This window comes from Loxodonta africana, chromosome 4, assembly GCF_030014295.1.
Source record: "Loxodonta africana isolate mLoxAfr1 chromosome 4, mLoxAfr1.hap2, whole genome shotgun sequence".
Taxonomy (NCBI): Eukaryota; Metazoa; Chordata; class Mammalia; order Proboscidea; family Elephantidae; genus Loxodonta; species Loxodonta africana.
Window position 1 is genome coordinate 179022747 of NC_087345.1, and position 26009 is coordinate 179048755.

Sequence of the window (26009 nt, forward strand, 5' to 3'; positions counted from 1 at the left end):
GAAAAGGGGGTGGATAACTGAGGGTGAAAGGTCAGCTCATGGACAAACAAACAAACTCTCTTGTTTTGAAATGATGGGTGTTGTTTCATAATGTTACCCCCTTTTCTGAGTTACTAGGCACCTTGCTAACTGTTACTCATTTTCTTTTTTTTTGTTCACGACACAGTGTATGTTTTCTTCTCTAGCTAGTTCTTGTGGAAAGGAAAAGTTGAAAGATAGGCATTTTTGGCTGAGTTCAATGCTTTTATGAATTCGACTTTTTTCAGGCCAGGATGGGAAATAATGACTGAAGAGGAATGCAGATTCTGTGCTTCTATCATTTTTTTATGATGATTTTTCCAAATAGTGGATACTTACATTCTGCCACAGGTCGCAGCCTTACTTTCAAGCATCTCTTTAACCTGGAGGAGTCTTGTGCCAAGAAGGTTCACTAACTACAGATGAAGAAAATGTGAAGAATTCAGACTGGTTCTCCCAGCTACTTCCTTGTATTTATTTGTTATCGTTATCAACTGATACTTAGAGGGTACCCAGCATGTGTGCACTCTCTGTTAAGGTTATAAAATACACATTTAAGCTTGTATTGTGTTTTAAAGAATTTAATAAACTTTTGGTTTCACCACTTGGTTTAAGAGACTGAAAGTCAGATCACATTAAATTAAAGGAAAAAAGCTAGCTTGGTTCTGAGAAATGCCCCCGAGTGTAGAATAGAGTGGAAATTAGATACTGGAAAAACTGACTCTTGTGATTTTAATCTTTATTGAGAATGTTATGCTTCTGAACATACTACTTCAAAAATGGGACTACAAATAAGCCTACTTTACCTTACTTTCACTATCAGAAAACTACTTTAGGTGTGGAGAGAGTACACGTTCCATTATTTCAAGGAATCTGGTATTCTGAATTATTAGTACAATTACACTGATCGCTCATACAGACATGTTCTCTATAGGTCCTTAACTAAAGGGTTGTTTGGGAGGTTAGGTTTCCTTAAACCAGAGGTGCCTCGGAAGACAGGCCAGACAATCTACTCCCGAAAAGTCACAGCCTGAAAACCCTACAGAGCACAGTTGTACTTTGACACATGGAGTTACCATGAGTTGGAACTGACTCTGTGGCACCTATTCCCGAGAAAATTGATCCGACCGAATGTGGAAATCATCAAACAATATCATCAATATCACACGCAAGCAAAATTTTGCTGAAGATCATTCAAAAGTGGCTGCAGCAGTATATCGACAGGGAACTGCAGGAAATCCAGGCCGGATTCAGAAGAGGACACGGAACCAGGGATATCACTGCTGATGTCAGACAGATCCTGGCTGAAAGCAGAGAATACCAGAAGGATGTTTACCTGTGCTTTATTGATTACGTAAAGGCATTCAACTGTGTAGATCATAACAAATTATGGATAACATTGTGAAGAATGGAAATTCCAGAACACTTAATGGGAACCTGTACATAGATCAAGAGGCAGTGGTTTGAACAGAACAAGGGGTTACTGAGTCATTTAAAGTCAAGAAAGGTGTGCATCAAGGTTGTATCCTTTCACCATACCTATTCAATCTGTATGCTGAGCAAATAATTCGAGAAGCTGGACTATGTGAATAAGAACAGGGCATCAGGATTGGAGGAAGACTCATTAACAACCTGTGTTATGCAGATGACACAACCTTGCTTGCTGAAAGGGAAGAGGACTTGAAGCACTTACTAATGAAGATCAAAGACCACAGCCTTCAGTATGGATTACACCTCAACATAAAGAAAATAAAAATCCTCACAACTGGACCAATAAGCCACATCATGATAAATGGAGAAAAGACTGAAGTTGCCAAGGATTTCATTTTACTTGGCTCCACAATCAACGCCCGTGGAAGCAGCAGTCAAGAAATCAAAATACATATCGTATTGGGTAAATCTGCTGCAAAGGACCTCTTTAAAGTGTTGACAAGCAGAGGTCACCCTGAAGACTAAGGTGCACCTGACCCAAGCCATGGTATTTTCAACCACATCATTTGCATGTGGAAGCTGGACAATGAATAAGGAAGACCGAAGAAGACTGATGCCTTTGAGTTGTGGTGTTGCTGAAGAATATCGAATATACCATGGACTGCCAAAAGAATGAACAAATCTGTCTAGGAAAAAGTATAGCCAGAATGCTCCTTAGAGGCAAGGATGGTGAGACTGCATCTTAACATACTTTGGACATGTTGTGAGGAGGGATCAGTCCCTGGAGAAGGACATCATGCCTGGTAAAGTACAGGGTCAGCAGAAAAGAGGAAGACCCTCAAGGAGATGGATTGACACAGTGGCTGCAACAATGAGCTCAAGCATAACAACAATTCTAAGGATGGCCCAGGAATGGGCAGTGTTTCATTCTGTGGTACATAGGGTCGCTATGAGCTGGAACCGACTAGATGGCATCTAACAACAACAACCAGACTTAAATGCTAGAGTCTTAAAGACTAGATTCAGAGCCAACTCGATGGCAAATAACAATAACAACGGTCTTAAAGATAGAGCAAGGATCTAAAATGTTCTTTCTGTCTTGCCTATAATCTTGCTTTCCAGGCCTGAGGCCTTGAGTGGCTCCAGGACTTCGTTCCAAACAGCACAGGATATCTGGAAATGTGGTTTCTCTGACCCACCTGCTTTGTAATCTATTGGAGGTGCTCATTAAAAATGTATATCCCTGGGCCTTACTCAAGAACCTATTGAATTTCTTCCATCAGGGCCCCACAGCTTTAAGTTAGCTTTCCAAAATGAAAATTCATGGACAGCAACATTTGAGAAATTCGTATATATATGTGTATAAAATTTAAGTTATATATACAGGAAATCCTGGTGGTGTAGTGGTTAAGAGCTATGGCTGCTAACGTAACTTAAAGAGGGAATTAGCATCAGGGATCATTCCAAAGCTTCATTCACATAAGACCATATCTTTGGTTAAAAGCATTACACAGAGACACAGTATCTATAGAAGTGTAGCCCAGTATGAAAATCTTAAGACCAGACTCCTTTGATTTGCCATTCCTCACACTGAAGACTACCCTGGACTGTGGGCAGAGAATATCAACTATTGATGGCAATATTCAGGTTCCAGAAACTACATAGCCCCTACAGTAAGCTCTGTCACCACACCGTCTGAGGTGGACTGGGGCATGCAGGTTACTCAGTTATTCTGTGTGGGCATTTGCTCAGTAGCGATGGGGTAAGTCACTCTGTTCTGAGGGAATGCTGCAAGAGTGATGGACAGCCTGAGCAGGGGCTTGGAAGGACGCCTTGCTTGCTTTACAGGCTGTGATTGCTAACTTAGCATTTAGACAAGGATAAGGAAAGGCTCGAGCCCTTAGGGGCTTAAAAGCCTCTAGAAACAAGGTGTGAACTAAACAGGAGGTGGTCCTTGGCAGGAAGCATGATGTATAGGTAGGCGGAGTTCCAAACAGGGCAGGGGTCGGGGGGAACACAGAACCAGGAAAGAAAAGCAGAATTTAAAGTGACTCTTGGAATTTTTTCTTTTCTTTTAATTTTCTTCCCTGAATCCAGACCCAGTGCAAGCCAGGATTCTAATCCCACCGAGCTCTGATGGGAACTGGCCTGTTCACCGTTTTCATGGTCTGGCCCACTGGCTGTGCTGGGTGGAGGGGGGATCTGCGAGGGAAGGAGGATAATGAGCCTGTGGAATGGCCCAGGCGCCCGTGGGTGTGATGAATGGCACACAACCCTCTCTGTGCTACATGCCCTTCATCATCGAGTCGGGTGGTTAGCGGGCTGTCAGGGAGAAATAATTTAGCGGCAGTGGCTTTAACTGATGTGCTGCGGTCTGGGGTCAAATGACTATTACAAAGTAGTAGCACTGCCTAGTTTCTTCATCGTGGGAGCTCAGCGTTGACAACATAAAAGAAAAAGGCATCGTGGCCAGAATTCACTGGCATCCTTCAAATTTCACCCATGGTGGGGTGGAGAAGGAGCAGCAGAGAGAGATGGAGGGTGGGGAGGGGAGGGAGAGAAGGATACCTCTTACTAAACAATGGCAGGCCCGATCAGGGGCCAGCAGAGGAGGCCAGCCCCTGGAGTCATCAGGCTGGATGCATCGGTTTTGGGATGATGAGGGTAAAGCGAAGTGGGTGGGGGCCAAGCCCACAGATCACTGGTGGTAGGAGAACTTCTCAGAGGAAGTGGCAAAGCATGGGAGCTGACAAAGGTCACCAGCAGTCTCAGAAGGGACTCATCTTCTTTTGCACAGCTTCCAGACCAGGAGGGTTGGGAGCAAAGTGGTTTCCATGAGTATTGTTACAGGCCCTTGGGTGGCACAGACAGTCAAGCACTCATCTACTAGCTGAGAGTTTGGTGGCTCAAATCCACCCAGAGGTACCTCAGAAGACAGGCTTGGCAATCTGCTTCTGAAAGGTCAAAGCCTTGAAAACCCTATGGAGCTGTTTTACTCTGCACACATGGGGTCAGGCATAAGTTAGAACTGACTTCATGGCAACTAACAAGAACAGCAATGGGTATTGTTGGCAAATTTAAGCTACAGATAGTGAGTCACAGGATAGGAAGAAAAAAGAAAGGAAAATGATAAAATGGAGGAGTAAGAGAAGAGAACGCAAGGATACAGGATTTCTCTCTAGGAGGCACTCAGGGCTGGCAGTTTAGACGGAAAGCTGAGGCACTCACACTGAAGGGCACTTGCTTTGTAAGCACTCTGTTTTCACTTAGATTTGGGGGGCAGTTGGAAAGCAAGGCCTGTGGAGATCATGGTCTAAACTGCTCCAATCCACCTCTTAGAACAATCATTAGATATTCAATAAATATTTGAAAATAAATGGATGAATTAAGGATACAGATACCAGGAGAAACACCCATCACATAATTGTAATTCCTTGTTTAAAAGTTTCTGTCCTTCACAAGAAGTCCTTGGGTGGTACAAATAGTTAACGTGCTTGGCTGCTAACCAAAACGGTGAAAGTTCAAGTCCATCCAGAGGTATCTTGGAAGAAAGTCCTGGCAATCTACTTCTAAAAAATCAGCCACTGAAGAGTCTACGGAGCACAGTTCTACTGCGACACACATGGGGTTGCCATGAATCCGAATGCACTCAGAGGCGACTGTTTTTTTCCCCCTCACTAGGCCAAGCTACGTAAGAAGTAGGACACTGTCTACTTTGCCCACCATATCCCCTGTGCCTGTAAGAGTCAAATATTTATTGAACGAATGGGTAAACGAAAGCTTGAACCCCAGCCATAATTCAAAATGAGGGCTCTATCATGAGGTATTTCATCTGTATCACAGTAAAGTGTCCCTTCTGGATAGCTGAGATGTTGGTGGTACCCTGCATTATTTAACAGATTATCATCTCCCACAGCTAACTAATGGATTCTGTTCTAGGTGTTGTGATCTAATAACGATAACGATCACAGTAATAACTTACAATTACTGAGTACTTACTACCAATCCCTTACAGGGCTAAGTGCTTTTTAACTATGTAAAATGCTTATTTCCTTGATTGATGCCAAAAATGAATAAAGACAATTTTCTGTACCTAATACATTAGTGATGCCCACAAATAATCTTCAGACTGATAAAAGAGTAATTTGCATAAATAAGCAATTACAAGGCTACTGTAACTGGCATGAGTACAGCTCCTGACATGTACACAGCACTAAAAATACTCCTTGAGTGAATGAGAGTAACTGATGTAAGAAAGCAGAACTGTTGTCTTATGTGGAAAGGTCCGGGGCGTGGTACTGCTGACTGAGAAAAGCCAGGCTCTAACACCGGCCTCCATTTGCTGGCCTCCTGTTTCCTCAAGTCCTGTGTTTCTGCCCCTTTCACTCCAATCTCCTGTGGTTCTGCTGGGCAAGTGTCCACCCAACCTGCGTCTGAAGCTGCGACCCAGGCATCGAGGTTCCCATTGCAAACAATGACGTGAAACAACTCGCACTTGCTTGTTTTTTTTCCAGCCTCCCTACATATGGTTCTTAGCTATAAACTCAACCAAAACCACTCTCTAACAAACACATTTTTACCTTACAATCCTTGCTTCTGGGTACAGAGACCAAGTTGCTGAAAAGGCCTGGCAAGGTCCGGCCCCCCTGCCCTGCAGCGGAACTCCTGGCTATAGACACAGAAGGCCCCTCAGCCCAGGCTCCCTCTGCCTTCATCTTGTGCTGTAGTGTCTTTCTTGAAGCTAGAATCGTCATTACGAAAATTACCTGGCTTCATTAATTCTCCCATTACCTCGGGTAAGTTGGAGTGTTGATATTCTCTTTCTTTTCTTTACATTCACATGATTCTCTCTCCAAAAAGCCTGAAAATTGCTCTTAATGACAAGGATAGGGAAGGGGACCTTCTGTGTGTACTAGGCAGAAGCCCAGCTTTCCAGAAAGGGAGGGCTTGGCTGCTGCACTCTACTTACAGTAATTGGAGGAGAGGCTCTGACTGCTCCCCCATTACAGCAAGAACACTAACAATTCACATTCATCTCAGCATTCTTCCACCTGCAGGGCAGCTACCTGAGAATTCTCACCTGGGGCAAAAGGTGACTTTTACTCCTGCCAGGAATGTGGCTGGGCAGCCGAATGTTAAAGAGGGCCTGGAGAGCAGCCTGTGCAGCCTGGCCCTTGGCCAGCTTCTTGCTACGTCCTGAGCCTTCAAATGTCCTCCCGTCCACTCTCACTGCCATCACAAAACTCTTGGTGTGCTGCTTCTCCACGGTCTCTGAGAGGCAGACATACCTCAGGCCGGAGCGCAGCTCATTGAGCACCACCACAGGGTTCTTCTCCTGCTCGGCAGTGGGAGCCATCCTGTGCTTGCCGGGCTTGGCCTGGCCCATCAGGTCCAAAGTGTGGTAGAGTAACCGTCCGTGTCGATAGGCCGTGGAGAGCAACTCTGTGTTCACGGGGCGGCAGCCTGTGAAGTCCTCGCTCGGGGTGGAGGGTTCAAACTCCTTGAATAGAGTGTCTGGGAAATCAGCCTGGTCAGACGTGAAGTCTGTGGCTGGGCTCACGCTGTTCCCCATGGCAAAGTGAGCTTGGCAGGCGTTAGGGAACTGAACGAAGGACTTCAGTGCCAACTCTGCTGCCCGCATCTTGGCTTTCTTTTTGGTGGGTCCTGTGCCCTCAAAGGTAAGTCCATTGACCTCCACAGCCACTGCGAAGACAGGCGCATGGACAGGGCCTGTCTGGGAGACCATCTTATACTGCAAGCCCGGCTTTAGTTCGTGGAGTTGTACCAGGGCGTTCTTTGGCGTCACTGACCACGAGAGTTTTTTCCAGATCAGCTGCAATTTGCAGAAATGGCCGCTATTTCCTTCCTCCAAAGGCCTTTTTCTCTTTATACTGGGCGCACTTCCTCTTGCCCTGTCGCTGGGAGGTAGCAGTTTTGCCTCCAGGTTGCCCACATTACGGTTTTCCTTCACTTCCGCACTGCTGGTACCTGGTAGTGAAAATAAATTAGTCATGACCCAAGGCAATGGCAGGTTGTTACTAATGACAAATATAATACCATATTGTGAAACTTGAACTTCATAAATATAAAAGCCCTTACAGTAAGAACAACAAAGCCTAGGCCTATAAAACGGGCTGTAACAGCCTGCACCGCCAGGAAGGCAGCATGTTAGTGGGAAAATACGTGAGAAAGAGCATTTTTTATTTCTTGGCTGGCAGAAATTATTATGCACCCTTCACGAGAGGGGGAATGACTACCTGCCAGGGACCAATTAACTGTAAGGAGGAGGGGCAGCGATAAACCAGGAGATTTATTCTGGAGCAGTTCTTGGAGAGCTGCGTTTCTGAGAACGAAAGCCGAGGAGGTGGGAGTGGGGAGAGGAGCACACAACTGAGCAGCAGTTGTTCCATCTGTCACACTACGGACCGTCACCGGGCACTGAAACCAGCTGCCAGCATCCTCCAAACCATCCACCCAGCCTGCCATCTATCTCCCCGTGCCGTCTGCAACTTGCTTCCCTCCAGAATATCAAACAAACACACAAAATGGCCCTTCTCTTTTACCAGTCTTGGACAATGTGGAGGGTCAGAGAGGCCTTTCCTGCTTGTGGTGGGGTGGAGGCAGGGGCCCTTCCCATTCTCTGATTGGGTGAGTCACCCCTGTTCAGATGGAATGGCTTTAGGTTCTGTCCTGCACAACAGGATGGTAGCAGTTTGTGAGCAGTGAGGGGTTCAGAGTTCTTTGCTTTGTAAAGAAGGTGAGGGGCTCTGCCTTGTCACTGTCCTCTTTGGTTTTCTAGCTCCAAATAAAACCAAACAAAACCCGTTGCTGTCCAGTCAATTCCGACCCATAGTGGCCTTACAGGAGAGAGTAGAACTGCCCCCATAGGTTTCCAAGGAGCTGCTAGTGGATTGAACTGCCAACCTTTTTGGTTAGCAGCTGAGCTTAACCACTATGCTACTAGGGCTTCGGCTCCAAATAGAGATTCTCGAAACCTAATCTCTTTTTTTTTTTTTTTTACAACTGGAAGTGGAAAAGAATGGTGTCTGTTCAGCTCACTGTACTAAGAATGACTAGGAATTAAGACCCAGCTAAGATGCTGCTGCAGGGTGTCTTTGCCTGTCAGGGGTGGGCAGCTACAACCCAAAGGCCTGTTCCTCTTGCTGCCTGAAGTGTTTTTGGAACACAGTCCTGTCCACTTGTTTGCACATTGCTGCATTTGCAATATAATGTCAGAGTTGCAGCAGAGACCATGTGGCCTCCAAAGCCAGAAGTATTTACTCTCTGGCCCTTTACAGGAGCCTTGGTGGTGCAGCGGTTAATAGCTCTGCTGCTAACCAAAATGTCAGCAGTTCCAAAACACCAGCCACTCCTTGGAAACCCGATGGTGCAGTTCTACTCTGTCCTATAGGGTCACTATGAGTTAGACTTGATGGCAATGGATTTTTTTTTTTTTTTTTTTTTTTTTAAGTAAGAATGAAGAAATATACACCCCACTCAGGGATTCCTAGGAATGCCAGGTTTCCCTCATTTTGCTTTCTTGCTACAAATGTGGTTTTACGGAAGCTGACAAACTGAGAGTTCTATCCCTTTCTTGACCATTTTATAGTAACACTTTTTTCTGGAGTCTCTAGAAGATAATTATTATGCTGAGGCGACAGTCTTCAATCAGTGTCTGGATTATATGGGAGGTACGACTGGTATGGCTTTAAAGAGCTCTGGTATGTGGACCAACAAAACCACGCACAAGACGTTTTCCCTCTGCCGTAACTTAGGTGTCTCTTTAGGAATTAGAAAGCCTCAAAGGCTCCTTGGAATTTTCGTTGCAGGTTGTGAATGAGTTTTTTCTCCTGAGGTAAGTGAAAATGTGAGATAATTTCCACAGTTAAACCATAGCTTAAAAATAGACATTAGTGCCTCACTTAGCACTGGCACAGACACGTTTGCCTCACTCCTGCCCTGAAAGGTGACCAGTGGCAAGGCCCAGTTCCCTCTACAGCCACACTCCTGATGCTTCATTCTTATGACATTGTTGCAAAAGAATAATAAAGAGAAAAAATACAGTTTCATAGGCACAAAAGGTGCCTTTGAAAATCAGATAACTTCGAGAGGTATCTGACGCTTTAGAATCTCCTTTTCGAGTCGCTGTGCTGACTGTTCTTTCAGACGAGGATGGATTGTTCAGTTACAGGGCCACAACCGCCACCGCCATCTTTATTAAGGAAAAAATCAATCCGTCAAGAGGGGGTTCAGAGCGCAGTGTGCTACATCCTGTTTAGAAAGTGTTCTTCTTTTGCTAAAATCTTAATTCTCACTATTTTAGCTTTAACAATGGTGGAATTTCAGAAGCAACTGACTTCTTAAAAAATGTTAGGTTTGGGGAGGGAATATTTTCAAAAGAGTGATTCTGAGAGTTTTTATAAGTTTTAGATGCATAACATTCATTTACAATCCATTTTAGCAAAAACGATTACCTTCAAAATATCAAGCACTCTGAATCTTAACCATTTTCGTTAATTGTGCATTTCTGGTATGCACACAGCAATGAGGTTTATCATTTAGAGTACTTCAGGCCAAGGGATAGCAGATTGGGTCAACCAGACAGCTTCAGAATTGAACATAAACGGAAGAAAAAAAAGGCAACACAGCCAAAAAAACCCACACTAGATTGCCTAGAAACTTGCTTGCAGCTCTCTAATTTCTTATTGATTTCTCACAGTGTGAAGATTGGGTAAGACCGTTAGTGTTATTAAAGTGCTCAGCATATCAGATGACCTTTGTTGCCTCGTGAGGTCAAAGGTGTAACTTTCAGCAGCAGAGCTTTCAGCTCTACACTTTTCCCCTCCACTCACTCTGAAATTTATTCCATACACTTCTCCACAACTTCGAGTACGTTATAACAGTTATTATTAAAATTTCAAATCATGGTAACAGGACCCCTTCCAGAGTTATATCTGGGATGCTGGATAAACAAACAGACTTCAGAGGTCTATCCTGGACTTACTAGCTAGAATCTCTGGGGGTAATATTTATCCACTGATTTTGGGAAACCACTAAATGAGGGGTTAGACCCCTTTCAACAAGGCCAATATACTCTCTTTAACTGGCTTGCTCAGCCAAAGCAATGATTGCAGACGCCCAGCTCTGGTCAGGGTTTTGACAGTGCAAAGGGGACTTCACAGCTGTGGAGTCAAGCCCATTAGAGACCAAATGTCCCTCCATCATTTACATACCTGTGACCTTGGGCCAACCACTCGACTTGTCTAAACTCCATTTTTCTAGAAACAGAAAATGAGGATTTTGATAGTATTTGCTTTATAAGTTTATTATAAGGACTAACTAAGGTAGTAGGGGCAGTGGTGGTTCAATGGTCAAATTCTCGCCTTCCATGCGGGAGACACGGGTTCAATTCCTGGCTGATGCACCTCCTGCACGGCCACCACCCAACCGTCAGTAGAGGTCTGCATATGGCTGTGATGCTGAACAGGTTTTATTAGAGATTCCAGACTAATATGGACTAGGAGGAAAGGCCTGGTGATCGACTTCTGAAAACCAGGCAATGAAAACCCTATGGATCGTCACGGTTTGACCACCACTGATCTTGGGGGTGGTGCGGGAACTGGGCAGCGTTTAGCTCCATTGTGCGCAATGACTTGACAAGTGACGGGGCTGACTCCACGGCAGCTGACAACTACTAAGGCTGCACAGAAAGTCACTCAGGAAACAGTCTAACGTATCACTTAGCAGAAAGCCTAACAGACAGGGAAGTCCAACCCATTTTTTAAAAAAAGAGCAGAGTAAAAGGTCAAGACAGACACTTCGTGAGACGACCTTGTACTTTTTGTCCAGGCCCAACTTCTCTATCTGCTTGCTTTATTTGCTGGCCTCAGTCCTGATCAATTTTTTCAGAAATTCCAGAACACCGCAGAAAGAAGGAAACATGCCTCCTCATCTCTCATGGTGAACCTAGTTCATATAGTCATAATGGAGGTCACATTTTTGAGGTTCAAAGACTTTTGTGCTGTGTCGGAGAGCTGGGCCTACCATCTTGAAAATGACCTATCCCTAGTCATGTCTTAATGGCCATTCTAACATTGTCTTCTCCACAACACAAACCAAACAAAAAGCCATCTCTGTATCTTTTCCTTTTTGTTGCAAGGCAAACATTGATTCTTTCAAAAACTTATCAAGGGCTTACTGAGCGTCAGTAATTTTGCTAGGTCTGGAGGCATGCAAAAAAGGAAGAAAGGATCTTTGTCTTTGGGAGGCTCGCTGTCTAGTGGGAGAAACCAATACAACGGCAACAAAAACCTGCTACCTTCCAGTAAGTTCCGACTCATGGTGACCCCATGTGTTACACAGTAGAGCTGCTCATTAGGGTTTTCTTGGCTGTACTCTATGGAAGTACATTGCCAGGCCTTTCTTCTGAGGAGCTCCTGGGTGAGTACAAACTGCCAATCTTTAGGTTAGTAGTCAGCACAAACTGTTTGCACCACCCAGGGATCTTAGTGGGAGACACAGGTGTTTGTAACGCACACAGTAGAGAAGCACTGAGGTGGAAGGAGGCAGGCTGCTCCCTGTGGGTACAGGGGAGGAGGCACCACCCAGTCTCCTCAGGGAATGTCAGGGATGGTACCCACAGGAGAGGAGTGTGAGCAGAGGCCTTTGTGAAGCTGCCCATCCGTCCACATCCTCCCCCTCCCCCCAAAGGCTGTGATTCTGCTTAAAGATACCTGGAGCTTGGTTATCACAAACCTCACGCAATTTGCCAGGCCCCTGCCGGAATTTTGCTATAGCAATTCCATGTGATGTTTTTACGTAATACCTACTCTGATTTTACAAAATTTACATTTTGTTCTTCCACATGAAAGACATTAAGTAAGTTACATCTCCCTTCCCTTACCTAGGGGATTATTCTCTTTTTTTTCCTCCACTCAGTTAAGAGGTTCTCAAGCTCAACTGTCATATATAATAACCCTGAGATAAAAAGTTCGGACATCAAAAAAGCTCTCATTTCAAAATATAGACTTGAAAAGCTACTTGAGTATGCTCTCAGTATGGTGGAAACTAAACACAGGGTTGTTTGGGTCTGTAACGGCTGACACATTTTTCTTCACCCCGTTTCTTCCATAAGCCCAGTCCTCCACTGGCTGATGTACCTCATGCGCAGCCACCACCCGTCTATCAGTGAAAAGAACCAAGCCCAGTGCCGTCGAGTCGACTCCGACTCACAGCGACCCTATAGGACAGAGTAGAACTGCCCCATAGAATTTCCAAGGAGCACTTGGCGGATTCGAACTGCCGACCCTTTGGTTAGCAGCCGTAGCACCCAACCGCTACGCCATCAGGGATTCCCATCTGTCAGTAGAGGTCTGCATATGGCTGTGATGTGAACAGGTTTCAGTAGAGCTTCTTGACTAATATGGTCTAGGAAGAAAGGCCATGTGATCAACTTCTGAAAATCAGCCAATGAAAACCCTATGGATCATCATGGTTGATGGCCCTTGGTGTCTGCATGAAAATCCCACACGGAGAAGCTTGTGGGGGCGAGGGAGATAGGGGTGCTCTCTGAGTTTTAGGAGAGCCAGGCCTGCTCGTGTATGACTTTCACTGCGCTGGTGCCTCTCCTCATGTCTGAGCTCTGTGGGAATTGCCTGATGCGGGCGTGTCTGGTTCAAAGCCATCACCCTTGATCCAGGGTACTTGCTCTGGGCCAATTCTTTTCGGTGTATGCTCAGGAAATGGTACTATAATTTTAACTTGACCTCACACAAACTTGGTTAGGACAAAACTGCTTTTCCTCGTGTTTGTGTGGTCAGCAGGTTCAAATGCTTTCGAGTCATTTCTTCTAACACTGACTCACCCAAACGCAAGCCTTTTTCTAGTTTTCACTCATTTGTGTGTTGTTTTATCAAGTGTCTAGGCTAACTTTCCCTCTAAGCCTTGTGGAGCAGATTCATGAACTTGGTTAATTGTCTGCAGAACACAGTGGGTTTAGGCTTTGTGTTCTGTCACAGCTGGGTTCCAACAATGTGACAGTGGCATAATACCAAGCTTTTCTGAGCCTCAATGCTCCCCTTAGTAACACGGTGGTGCTGGGTGATGCAATGGTTAGTGCGCTTGGCTGTTAACTGAAAGATTGGTAGTTGAATCTGCCCAGAGGTGCCTCAGAAGAAGGGCCTGGTGATCATTTCTGAAAAATCAGCCATTAAAACCCTATGGAGCACAGTTCTACTGTGACACACATAGGTTTCCCTGAGCCAGGGTTGACTTGAGGGCAGCCAACAACAACAACATGGTAAAAAAATATTGACTACACAAGATTTATTGTGAAAACTAACACAGATAATGCATGTACAACTCAATACAACCTAGCAACTATTTTAGGTACTCAAAATGTATGTATTGTTATTATTATGATTATTAATTATTATTTATGTTAGTTCCCATTGCCTCTGAAGAGCACGGAGAGGGAAGAACAGCGTCGTACTTCCTAGGACTCTCCGAGGGCTCTGGGATTACAGGATTTGAGGGAACCATGAGATAAAAGTACTCTAATTCTAAACATGTATTTGCTATACATTTGGAACAACTCAAACTCATGGTTCACAACAGGACATAACAATGAGTTAATCATTTAATTCTACTCTGGAATTCAGTCTCCCAAATGATTGTTATTCTTGCCGGTCATAACTCACAGTTAGTGTGTTAGAGCTGGAAGCAGCTCTGAAAGAAATTCACCTTCTTAGATTAGGGGCCAGGCTGGGAAAATAGCATACTAAAAGCCCTCTGTGCATTAGGGTTCATTTCAACGTTTATCTGTCCCTCTTTGGTGCCCCATTTTTCCAATTTCTCTGTCTTTCAGCGTCTCTCTCTCTCACTCACACACAACCACACACTCACACAGATCCAGAAACACACAGTCATCTACGCAGGCACACAGACAGACACACGCCAGGACTTTTCAGCTACTTTGCACACAGGGCTTGTTTAGGTGGGTGGAATTGGTGAAAGCTCCTCAGAGTTACCACTCACACAGGTGGGGCAGGGAGCCATTGATCCTTGCCAGCCCCTCTGAGGGTCCCAGCAGGAACAGAGTCCCTTAGTGTATAAAATAACCAAAGTGTACGTGTGTAGGGTGGAGGTGGAGAGAGACAGCAGCCCCACCAGGGAATGCTAGTTAAGCAGACAGGGAGCAGAGTGGTGTAACTGGTCTAACTATATAAACTGATGCATCGACCCAGTCCTCCTCATCCCCCCTACCAGGGCTCACACCACAAACTTCCCGGATTTGGATTCCACAGGGTTTTCCTTAAAGAAACCCACTTCCTAAGAAGCCACATGCCGGTGTCCTGAGTGGTCATGGTGGCATGCTGCATACTCCTCCCACCTCAGCATGTTGATAAATTAACTTATACTCTCAAGTATCTTAAAATGGGGTATCTGTTAACTTTTATAAGGTCTTGGCAGGCAACATCAGATTATCAGACAGTTGCACATGTCCTTCCATTGTGGAAACCAGAAGAAAAGCAGACAAATAACTTCCAACTACATTAGATAAATACCATAAGCAGCCGTAATAGAACAATCATGGGCAATTTGAAAACCACAGGGCACTCAAAGAAAATGTCTAAGTCAGAGACGTATGTAAGGGAAAATGCAAAATGAAATTATTTCCATTCTGCCTCTCTCACACATCAGTTTGTCTCCCGAGCCTCATAAGTACATTTTCTTGTTTTACAAAAAGCACCAGCAAATAGTGCTAAGCTTAGAGATTTAGCACATTGGGGAAGAAAGAGCAGAATTCTGTGTTTTCATGGCTGTGGTTAAACTTTTAGTTTTCATGCTAAATGTATTCTTCTGAATTTATTAAGTTTGATTACGTAGGATACCTTCTGTGTGTGTATCCTGCCATCATACAAAATGTGGAGAAACTGTGGAGTGTTTGTGTTTTGATGTGTTCTTACCATTACTACCAATTTGACGAGTGTGAAGAGGCTACCACTCGCCCTTGTCGTTGCTCGTATTCATTTACGTGCATCTTTTTCTTCTGCGGTCTCCCTTTCTGGCCTGGTTATTGTGAACACCAGACTTCTCCTCAATAGTCAGCATCACTGAGAGCTTTCCAGAATGAATGCATCACTAGTCATGCTGCTGCCTGTGTCTGCAGGTCAGGAAGGCCCCGAGAACTAGCCATTCGATACGCCATGCTACATTGGAAGAGGTAATATTATTCCCGGTGAAGGTGATTCTGTTGCCAAGCAGCCCCCATTTTTTTTTTTTAAAAAAAGAACAACACTTCCTCTGTAGAAGACAAGACTTACCAACTGGGGAAAGACAGGCAATCAGGGGTTCTACACGCAAATTGGAAAAGCTCCTGGTACATATATATTATGGACTGAATTGTGCCCCCCAAAGGTATGTTAAAGTCCTAACCCCTATACCTGTGAATGTGACCTTGTTTGGAACTTGAGATTTTCTTTTGTTATTAGTTAATTAGAAGCGATCACCCTGGAGTTGGGTGGGTATGAGTGGTGTCTCATTAAAGGAGAGAACAGTCATGGAAACAGAGTCATACACAGGAGGAAGACATCACGTGAGGATCCGTCTACAAGCCAAGGAGCACCAAGAAACCCACGGGGCTCCCAGAAGCTGAAGGAGACAAGGGAGAGAGAAGAAGGCCCTGCCAACACCCTGAACTCAAACTTCCAGGGGCTAGAACTGGGAGACAATGATTTGCTGCTCTTTAAGGCCACCTACTTCGTGGTATTTTGTTATGGCAGCTCCAGGAGACTAAAGCCAGACGGGTCTGGAAAAGCAAAAGCTTGGCTTTAAATGCCTGGTACGCTAGCATGCATGACAGGGGGCTTGCCAGCCACATTGGCTTTCTTGATTGGGTTTACTTAATTTAGCAGAGTCCTGGCATTTGCTGCTAATACACTGGCTGACCATGGAGAATAGCTTTCTTTGATCAGGCTAGGCAGCAGGAGGAAGATGGCTTCATTTCACAGACTGATCACACACAATCCCTTAGGAGGTTCTTGTTTATGTGTGTGACTGAGCATTAGCTGAGAGGGCCAAGTAGGTGAGCACTTCCTCCCCTCTGACTCCCACGTGCTAGGGGCATAGGCTCTGCTACCAAACGGCCTTGGTCAAATGTGGGCATCTCAGCTTGTAGCTTATGTGATCTTGGTCAAAGTAAATCCCTGGGAAAGTGGTAGGCAGAGAGGTGATGGGACCACGATGGGCAGGGATTCACTCACTTTTCGGTGTTGGAAGAAGAAAGTCTTTTAGAATTACTAGCTTAAGGCAGGGCAGTCTTAAAAACATAGCATCGTAGGATAGGTTCTTAGCAGCCAGAACTCACTCTACTGATTATTGGCCTCCAGGTTGGGGACCCTTACAAAGCACCATCTTCTCTCAGATTGAGCTCCCTGTCCAGCATATCATTTCCCTTTTCCCTAGCTTTGCGCCTTTGAAACTGAAGGACCTTATAGCCCCAGGGAGAAACAGTGATATATATGAAGGGAGGGGAGGTGCAAAGGACTTAGGGAACCATGGGGGTAAACATGGCACATCTGCTTGTATAGCCAAATCCCATTCAATGATGAGGAATGCAAACTGTTTTTATTGGTATACCAACCCAGACATATTTTGGGATGGAATTGCAGATTCATCTTTTTTTTAAAAAAAGAACATTTTAATTTTAAAAATACAAAACATGAGACTTCAAAGCCAGTTCATATTTGCCTCTACCACCGCACCGCTTCTTCTTTCAGTGGCATTGGATAGCAGATAGATAAGACTGCATTGGCAATAAAGAACCATTAAGGCAGGCATGGTTAATTTTGGTGGGGGACAGTGGTGGTTCAGTGATAGAATTCTCACCTTCCATGCAGGAGGCCCCGGTTTGATTCTCCAGCTAACGCACCTCATGCAACCACCACCTGTCTGTCAGTGGAAGTTTGTGTGTTGCTATGATGCTGAAATGGTGGCAGCAGATTCCAGGCTAAGACAGACTAGGAAGAAAGGGCTGGCGATCCACTTCTGATAACCCACCAATGGAAACCCTTTGTGTCCCAGCAATCCGATTTGTAACTGATTGATTGTGCAGGAGGTTGCCAGGAGTTGGGGGCTGATTCAATGGCAGCTAACAACAACAATCAACTTGGAGGTTTAACTTTGAACTATCTCCAAAAATAGGATTTACTAAGTAAATTAATAGCATACATTGTGAAAGGGATAATTAATCCATTGATGGAAAATAAGAGTTTTTAAGCATTTCAAAAGCATTTTTATGTATAATAAATAGTTAAAATTATTCTTATTTGTGAGTTTCTCCATAATAACCAGTAACCTGATTTCGGGGAAAATAGCTTTAATTACTAGCATTAGCTGACTTGATTGAGCTATGTTCAATGTGTGCCTGTTCTCATCCATTATCTTATTTGATTCTCACCTCGTTTTATGATTTAGGTTCTATTACTGTCCCCACTCTACAAATGAGGCCACTGAGGATCTGAGACGTCAAATGAACTGCCTGAGATGACACACTAGCAGGTAGTAGAGCTTAAGACTTGAATCCAAATTCTTGACCACCACAGTAGACAGCTTATATTTTGCTAAGTGTTGTTCTGGAGTCAGAAATCATTACACCGTTGTGGTGTTGGGAGTGGGAGAGAGGAGAAGCTCGTGCCTTTCAATAACCTCAAATGCAAAACACAGTAACTTTTCAAAGGAATGAAGCAGTTTATTCCTCAAGGTCTTGGTCCTCTGGTTTCTATAGAAAGATGGTTATTGCGTTTCTGTATGGTAACACACCCTCTAACCCTTTCTGACCCTTTTATTTCTTTGTCACCTGAGGGAGACTAGATAGAGCCAGAATTAGAGCAGTCAGGAGTGGCAAGAGGAGGAAACAGAGGAAAATTTCCATCCTCAAAATGTTTATCCACACGTCTTACTAAAGAGCTTGTCCACAACACCAAACTCAGCTTGGGGTGTGTGTGTTACATGCTTTTAATTTTCTCTTTCTTTTCTTTTTCTAAATTTCTCACTTAACTACCAATAAATTGACTAATCTAGAAATTTTCCAGTTCAGATTGATGGAATAGAAACAATCATTTGTGAAAGCTTCCCTTCAATCCGCATGCTTTGCTGAGGAATGAGCTCTGAACTGGGGTCCAGAGACCCCAGTTCTTCCCCCAATGTTGACTTTCTCTTCATCCTCAATTCTCTACTTCCTCATCTGTAAAATGAAGGAATTGAACTAGGTTATCACCAAGTTCTGGAAACCCTGGTGGCGTAGTGGTTAAGTGCTACAGCTGCTAACCAAAGGGTCAGCAGTTCAAATCCACCAGGTGCTCCTTGGAAACTCTATGGGGCAGTTCTACCCTCTCCTATAGGGTCCCTATGAGTCGGAATCGACTCGACGGCGCTGGGTTTGTTTTTTTTTGGTTTGGATCACTAAGTTCCCTCTGAGTCTGACATTCAACGATCCTATGACTTTGCTTTTGCAGCATAATCCAGGGCAGCTTCCAATATTGCTAATTCTCTTTTTTATATTGCCTGGGAAGGGACTGTTCATGTGGTGTGCTGTGTTTCTTAAAAACTGATGGAAAAATGGACAATATTCCAGAGGAAGCGCCTTCCATTGTTTCTTCTTGTCAAAGCAACATTCCTAGCTCCCGCCAACCAACATCCTGCTTCCTCCCCATCTCCTACAAGCACGTTCTTCACTCTTTTTGGCTGGAAAGGAACCCATCTGTTAGGTGGTATTAAAATGCAAAGAGATGTTCCTAGGGTTTGGTATGTTTCACCCCCTCTTTTAAATGCTTGGCAATATATTACAAATGGGAGAGCATAAGCCTGCCAAACACCACTGGGATTCTCTCCCTCTCACACCTGCCCCTCACACATATAGCACACATACACACACCACACACACGTCCCCCACACACACATACACTGTGTAACACACACATAAACTGTGTAACACACACCTGGCACCACACATACTCTATACACACATACACACACCCCATGCACACACGTACCCACCCTACACACACACCCCACACAAACACACACACACATACATACACCGCCATACATGCTATACACACACCACACACACACCCATACACACACCCTGCACACACACCCCCACACATACACACACCCTCCACGCAAACACTCACATACACATGCATACCCCCCATGCACAGACCCTACATACACACCCCATACATACCCCCATGCACACATCCTACACACACCCCATAAACACAACCCCCAAACACACACTGTACACACACACCCCATACACACAACCCCCATGCACACAGCCCATACACACACACCCCAGGCACATACCCTACAACACACCCCATAACACACACCCCACACACCCCCAATGCACACACCCTACACACACCCCCACACACATACACACACCCTCCTACAGACACGCATACACATATATACCCCATACACACACACCCACACATACACACACACTGCCAATGTGCACACCACAACACACACACATACACACATATATGCCACACACACACACACACACACACACACAAACACTACAGCACATTCCGCTCTCAGGTCTCCTAATGGTCTGAACAGCAGAGACTGTTCAGGTCCCTCCCCAAGCCTGCGTGTGGCACCCACATGACAGAGTTCCAGGTGCCAGCAGTGCTATTCTCCAGGCAGGCACCAGTCCTGCTTTTCTTGTTAAATACTGTACCAACCGGGCTCAAAGACACTGTGTTCATTTTCTTCTCTTTTTATTATCATTACTAGTTAGTTTGGAGGGAAAAACAAAGGGAAGAGAGGAGGGGAAGTCCAAAAGAACTGGCTTATTTCCCACACTCCCTGGAGCCCTGACAACCGGCAACCTCTACTGATAGCTCCCTCCCTTCCAGCAGGGACATTCTGGGTGAAAACTGACGGGATTCCTGGTGGAGGGGCGTGGAGCCTCCTGCCAGAGAAGCCCGGCCAGCTGTCCTCCGCCCTCCAGGCCCCCGAGGACTTCAGGGCTTTGGGGACGGTGGAGAAAACCTCCTCCTCACAGGAAACCTAGGACTCCCTCCACTCCCAGAGAAGAGGAGCTGCTTACTTAAATTGTCTTCATCTTCTGGATTTGTGGCACCGGGGCTTAGGTACTTGAAGGGAGCGATGAAGGTTGACAATATGCTTACTTTGTCTGGAAAGAAAAAAGAACAGGAAATGCACTTTTGACACCGAGTTTCAGAAAAACTCAAGGCTTTCATATGTTCTTTTTACTGATGTGTTGGACAAGGAAGGTTGAAAGGTCATTTTGGTTTCAGCCACTTAATTCTGGCTCAGTCTTTTATTGAATTTCTGGCAGCATTTTATCAAATTCCTCTTTCCATTCAATTTTAAGCTTAATAATTCCTATCTTTCTTCTTTTTTGGTATTTCCCCTCCTCTTGTTCCCTGTCCTTTAAAATGTTTGAGTAATTGTCTCCGAGATCTTAACTTGCAATCTGCTTACAAGATGAAGTTCTTTTCACAGAGAGGAATCTAAAGCAGTTTAAAAAAAAATCCCCAATTAAAGAGTCATGCATATAAATCCAAGCCTATTTTTTCCCATTAGTGGAGAATTTGTTTTTTGGGCTTGAAGTGGAAGGGGGGGAAAAAAAAAAGACATCATGAACAGTAGCCATGTCACTTTGTGAGGGTCTGAGTAGAAGCAGAAGGGGGAGAAGCAGCAGCGGGAGGAGGAGAGCCGAGAACAATGGGAGGACTGAGAAGGCAGTAAAGGCAAAGGAGGCTACTCTGGATAGTATTTTCTGGAAATTGGGAAGTATAATTAAAGCTGTGAAAGAACCTATGTGTTCTTCTACCCACAACCTCTAAATTGATTTTTTACTGGATAGTTTATGGTGGCAAAAAAAAACAAAAAACAGTTTTCATCCAGCGAATGTCAACTCATGATGACCCCATGTGTATCAGAGTAGATCAGAGTAGAGCTGTGATCCATAAGGTTTTCAGCAGCTGATTTTTCAGAAGCAGATAGCCAGGCCTCTCTTCCGAGGTGCGTCTGGGTAGACTGAAACTGCTAACCTTTCAGTCAGCAGCTAGTGTGTTAATCATTTGTACCACCTAGGGACTCTGCTTAAGGTAGCAGGGTAAGTGAAAGGCAAGACTAATCAAGCATGCTGGGGCCTGGATGCCTCCACAGGCATAGCACTGTCCTGGTACATCAGAGAGTATGAAAATGGACCAAACTAGGACATGCGTCAGGTGAATGAATCTTTTCATGGTCTCAGCAATTCTCCCGTAAGCAGGTGAGTAAGGTTGGGGGGTACTATTAGGAAAAATTAAAAAAAAAGACTAATAAAGGGAGCGAAAAGAGAAGTTCCTTAATTTAGAGATTTTTTACTATATATATTTTTTTACTATATATATATATATATTATATAGCACCTACTAGATTAAACCACAGAAGCTGGGAGTATTGCCCACAAGTAGAATTTCCTCTGATGCAGCAGAGGTCCCTCTCTGGGTTCTCAGAATTTTGCCTCTCAGCTGTGCTTCCTGGCTTCCCTCAATTTTGCACACGTAGTTACATCACACTGTGAGTCCTGACCACATATGTTGAGGAGACAGTGATATCGGAGCCATACAGATATCACTGTTACTTAGCAAATGCAGTACAGGGTTGGAAGAGAGTGATTTCCCATTATTCTTAACGTTTCTTAAAGCTGTCCAGGGTACTTAGTCATCGTGGGTTCGGTTACTTTGCTATGCAAGATGCTTTCAATTTCTTCCTAAAGCCACCAACATATGAGTGTAGGGTTTATTTTTATTGAGGTTGCTGTATTTACATTATACTATTTTGTGCCTTTTTCTGTCAGAAGACAGAACTACTAATGCTGTGCTTCCATTTCAGCACTGTGATCTAAATACGATTGCTTGTGATTTTGTGCTAACTGGTAGTTTTATATGCAGTGAGCTTCAGGAGTCCAGACCTGTGGCCTGGAACTTGATCTTTTCCATCACTGAGCCCTGTTTTCTCTTTAGCCAACCCTTCCAGAGGCCAGTAGAGTTCACACTTGAAATTCATTCCGGAGCCTGTTAACAGTTGTTGTTTCCAGTATGGAAAGGCAGCAATATAATGTTCACTCAAACACAACAATAAATAAACACAAAATGACTGCTCCTTCCTCATTTTAGCAAACAGTAAGCCCAGAGAAGGATCTGCTCTTTCCCCAAACCCTCATAGCCCAAACTAATTTATAACAAGAGAATGAAATATCTTGCCTGAATTATAATTTCATTAAGGGAGTCCAATAATGTTACACAAAGAGTGTGAAGCTCAAATGATTTGGTCAGGAGAATCACAAAATGAAATTACAATCTTTCTAATAAAGCGGGGCTACCAGCCAAACACAAAAATACACCAAGCCGTTTCAGAGCTCACCTTAGCAAAACTGTGAAATGTTTAAAGATTATTTTAGATCCATGAAAGCTCTCACTTTCTAGGGTTGCCATATTTATCAAATCAAATGTGAGACATCCAAGTATTGTGTGGGTCACGCATACACTAAAATTATTCATTGTAAAATGATTCATTGTTTATCTGAAATTCAAATCTAATGGACATCCTGTATCTTACCTGGCACCCCTATCCTTACCCCTACCAACTTCTCTTTCCTGTAATGCAGTGGGATTCAGAGCTCATGGGCTAGCTTAAAAAAAAACAAAAAACAGAAAACCAACAGAGTCACCAACATTAACTTGCTTAATAAGTACATTTGAAATGACAACAATTATCTACTAGAATCATTGTCCGTAGAAAAAAAATATTTTAACACTGAAAGCACATAAGCTCTGTGGGAGAAACAATTGTTTCTAGGAAAGGACAGACCTCATATTTAGAATGTTATTCAAAAAGGGGTGAGGAATTATTATTATTTTTCACTTGGAAAAATTACAACAAAATTATTTGATGTCAATGCCTTTTTTAATAGTTGTTTCCTTGATACAACTTTGTTGGTTTGGGTGTCTACATTTAATTGAGTCAACATGAACAGAGCTCCAATGTTTAACTAACTATATTATTATTATTTTATCAGTGTCATCTTTTGAAAATCTAGTTTCATGCAGGTTGCTGATGGAAAATGCAGGCCATACTTTTACTTTTCTCAATTCTAAACAATTTGAGCATGCTAGAGAGGCTGAAAACATAACTTCCTGTTTCCAAGTGCTTCCCTACCTTCTCAATGTAAAGTCTGGAAGAAGGAGGTTGGTGACAGGCCAGGTGTCTCTCTAGGAAGAATCGCCGGAAGGGGTGGCTGGGCTCTCCCTGCTCCTCAGCCCTTCGTGTCTTTGACTAAACAGCAAAGGTTCAGACTGTCCAACGTGAGATCGTTGGGAAATGATCTGAGTGAGCGGTAACAGACGTGGCCTGGCCCTGGTGTAGGACAGTGTCTGGTGCACCTCCCTCCCTCTGGGCAGGACTTGTTTTCAGGAAAGACCTAATCACCATTATTCATATCACAGCATGACCTTTTAATCCATTACTTGAAATGTTCCAGGACATTTGCATTATAAACCTTATTACTCATTGCAGAATGAATGACTCTGGCCCTTGCTGAAATGATTTTGTATATTTACAGAGCATGTGGGAAGTATTTTCAGGGTATGGAGCCCTTTCCTGGAAACTTATGGGATCACATACTATAGCTGGATCTATAAAACAGAGGTTTTAAAATTATTATTATAATTTCGGTATTAGAACTGTTTGAGAGAACAGCTACCCTGTCCTAGGGCTGAGAGAAAGAGACACTTGCTGGAATAACTGCCAGGGATTTAAGATTTTGTCATTATCTTAATCACCTGTTTAGAAATGAAAATGTCCTGAGCGAAGAGTTTACTTAATGTTTTTTGTTTGGGCTAAGGATTATCTCTGAGCAGGATGAAAACTGTAGTTCCTTTTCCCTGAAAAACACGTATGGATATACCAGTAATTTTTCATATAATCAGGGACTCACGGGTCCTCTGAGGTCTTGAATTACAGGTTGAAGCATTAGGAATCTATGGTTAAAGTATTAAGTGTCAATACACTCACTTGCCAAATCCCAAGGACTACACAAACGAAGGATACTGGTTACTTGGTTATCAGTTACACTGTGCAATTACCAAGGACTTTTTTTTTTTTAGGTATATATTCTAGGCAAAGAAATTAAGACATTGAGAAGTTAAATGGCAAGCCCAGGGTGTGTCCCTATGTACCCAGCTGTGGTTGTCCTCCTTTTTGAGCACAGGCTACTTAAGAAGCTCCTTATCTTTCTATCTGTATTCACTAGAGTAGAAGTTGCTCTGAAGTCCCTGGATTTTCTTCTTTACCTTGTCTTTGATAAACTTTATTGACCCTCCCTATGCTTCATTTTTTGTTTTGTTTTTTTTTTATGCTTCATTTGTCTATAAAATCAGGAGAGTATCATCTGCCCTGCTTCTAGGGCCACAAATACAGGGAAGCTAAAAGAATAGTGCACTAAATACTTTATAAGCCTAGACAAAAAAAGCATTTAAATTTAGGATATGGTTAACATTTAGTAGAAAAATTACATAAGCTTTTTCCAGAAGCAATCACCCACAATGTATTCATAAAAACGTTAGCAGGGCTATATGAAAACCCAAGGAATAGGCCATGCTGAGGAACACCCCTCATGTGAAACGGGAGACCTAGTTCTCCACCCTTCCCAATTCCAATCACACCACCGAGCAGAACAACCTGTAGCAATTTCTCAGTTTTATCTTATCATTTTTCTGATCTATTTAGATGAAGAAGGGAAGACTGTAAATGCAGCATATCCCCCCCCCGACCACAAAGCGAGCAGAAAAGAGATGAGTATGTTGAATGATCCCAAGTCTATATCTCATTCCTAAAGAGAGCAGGAAGGAAGAATAATTAATGAGTGAACAGACATGATGTTGTAGCTGGCATTTGACTAGCTGTCTCATTGTAAACAGTAATAAAACTGGACAAAATAAATGAAGCAACTGTTTTCAGAGGTTGGATAACAACAAAAAAAATAAAAGCAGTGGATAATTATGAACCCTGTAAAAAGGAAAGATTGTGAGATAAGTCCCACAATTTCCCAAGTTTCCTGCCTGGAGCAACTTTCTAATAGTGGAAAGCTTGAGCTCAAAAACAACACAACACAGGGGACACCTAGCTCAATTGGCATATACAGTTTATAAGGAAAATGTTCTATATCCTACTTTGGTGAGTAGCATCCGGGATCTTAAAAGCTTGTGAGCAGCCATCTAAGATATTCCACTGGTCCTACCACAACTACCACAGCCTCCACCAGACTGAATCCAGTACAACTAGATGGTACCTGGTTACCACTACCTACCTACTGCTCTGACAGTGATCACAATAGAGGCTCCCAGACAGAAGTACAAAAAAATGTCGAACAAAACTCTAACTCACAAAACAAACAAAAAAACAGACTTACTGGTCTGACAGACTGGAGACACCCTGAGTGTATGGACCCCGGGCATCCGTTTAAC

The 26009-nt window shown here is 43.7% G+C and overlaps 1 protein-coding gene across 1 annotated transcript in view; it reads right to left on the reverse strand.

The window, feature by feature from the left end:
- Window positions 1–20915, reverse strand: part of ADARB2 (adenosine deaminase RNA specific B2 (inactive)) — a 309589-nt gene extending 288674 nt beyond the window's left edge. Inside the window, exons 1-2 of the mRNA XM_064285079.1 lie at window positions 20579–20915; window positions 6530–7437 (exon numbers count right to left, since the gene is read on the reverse strand). Coding sequence (XP_064141149.1) covers window positions 6530–7437; window positions 20579–20732 — 1062 coding nt within the window. The 5' untranslated portion in view covers window positions 20733–20915. The remainder of the gene's footprint in view (window positions 1–6529; window positions 7438–20578) is intronic.
- Window positions 20916–26009: the final 5094 nt, after the last annotated feature.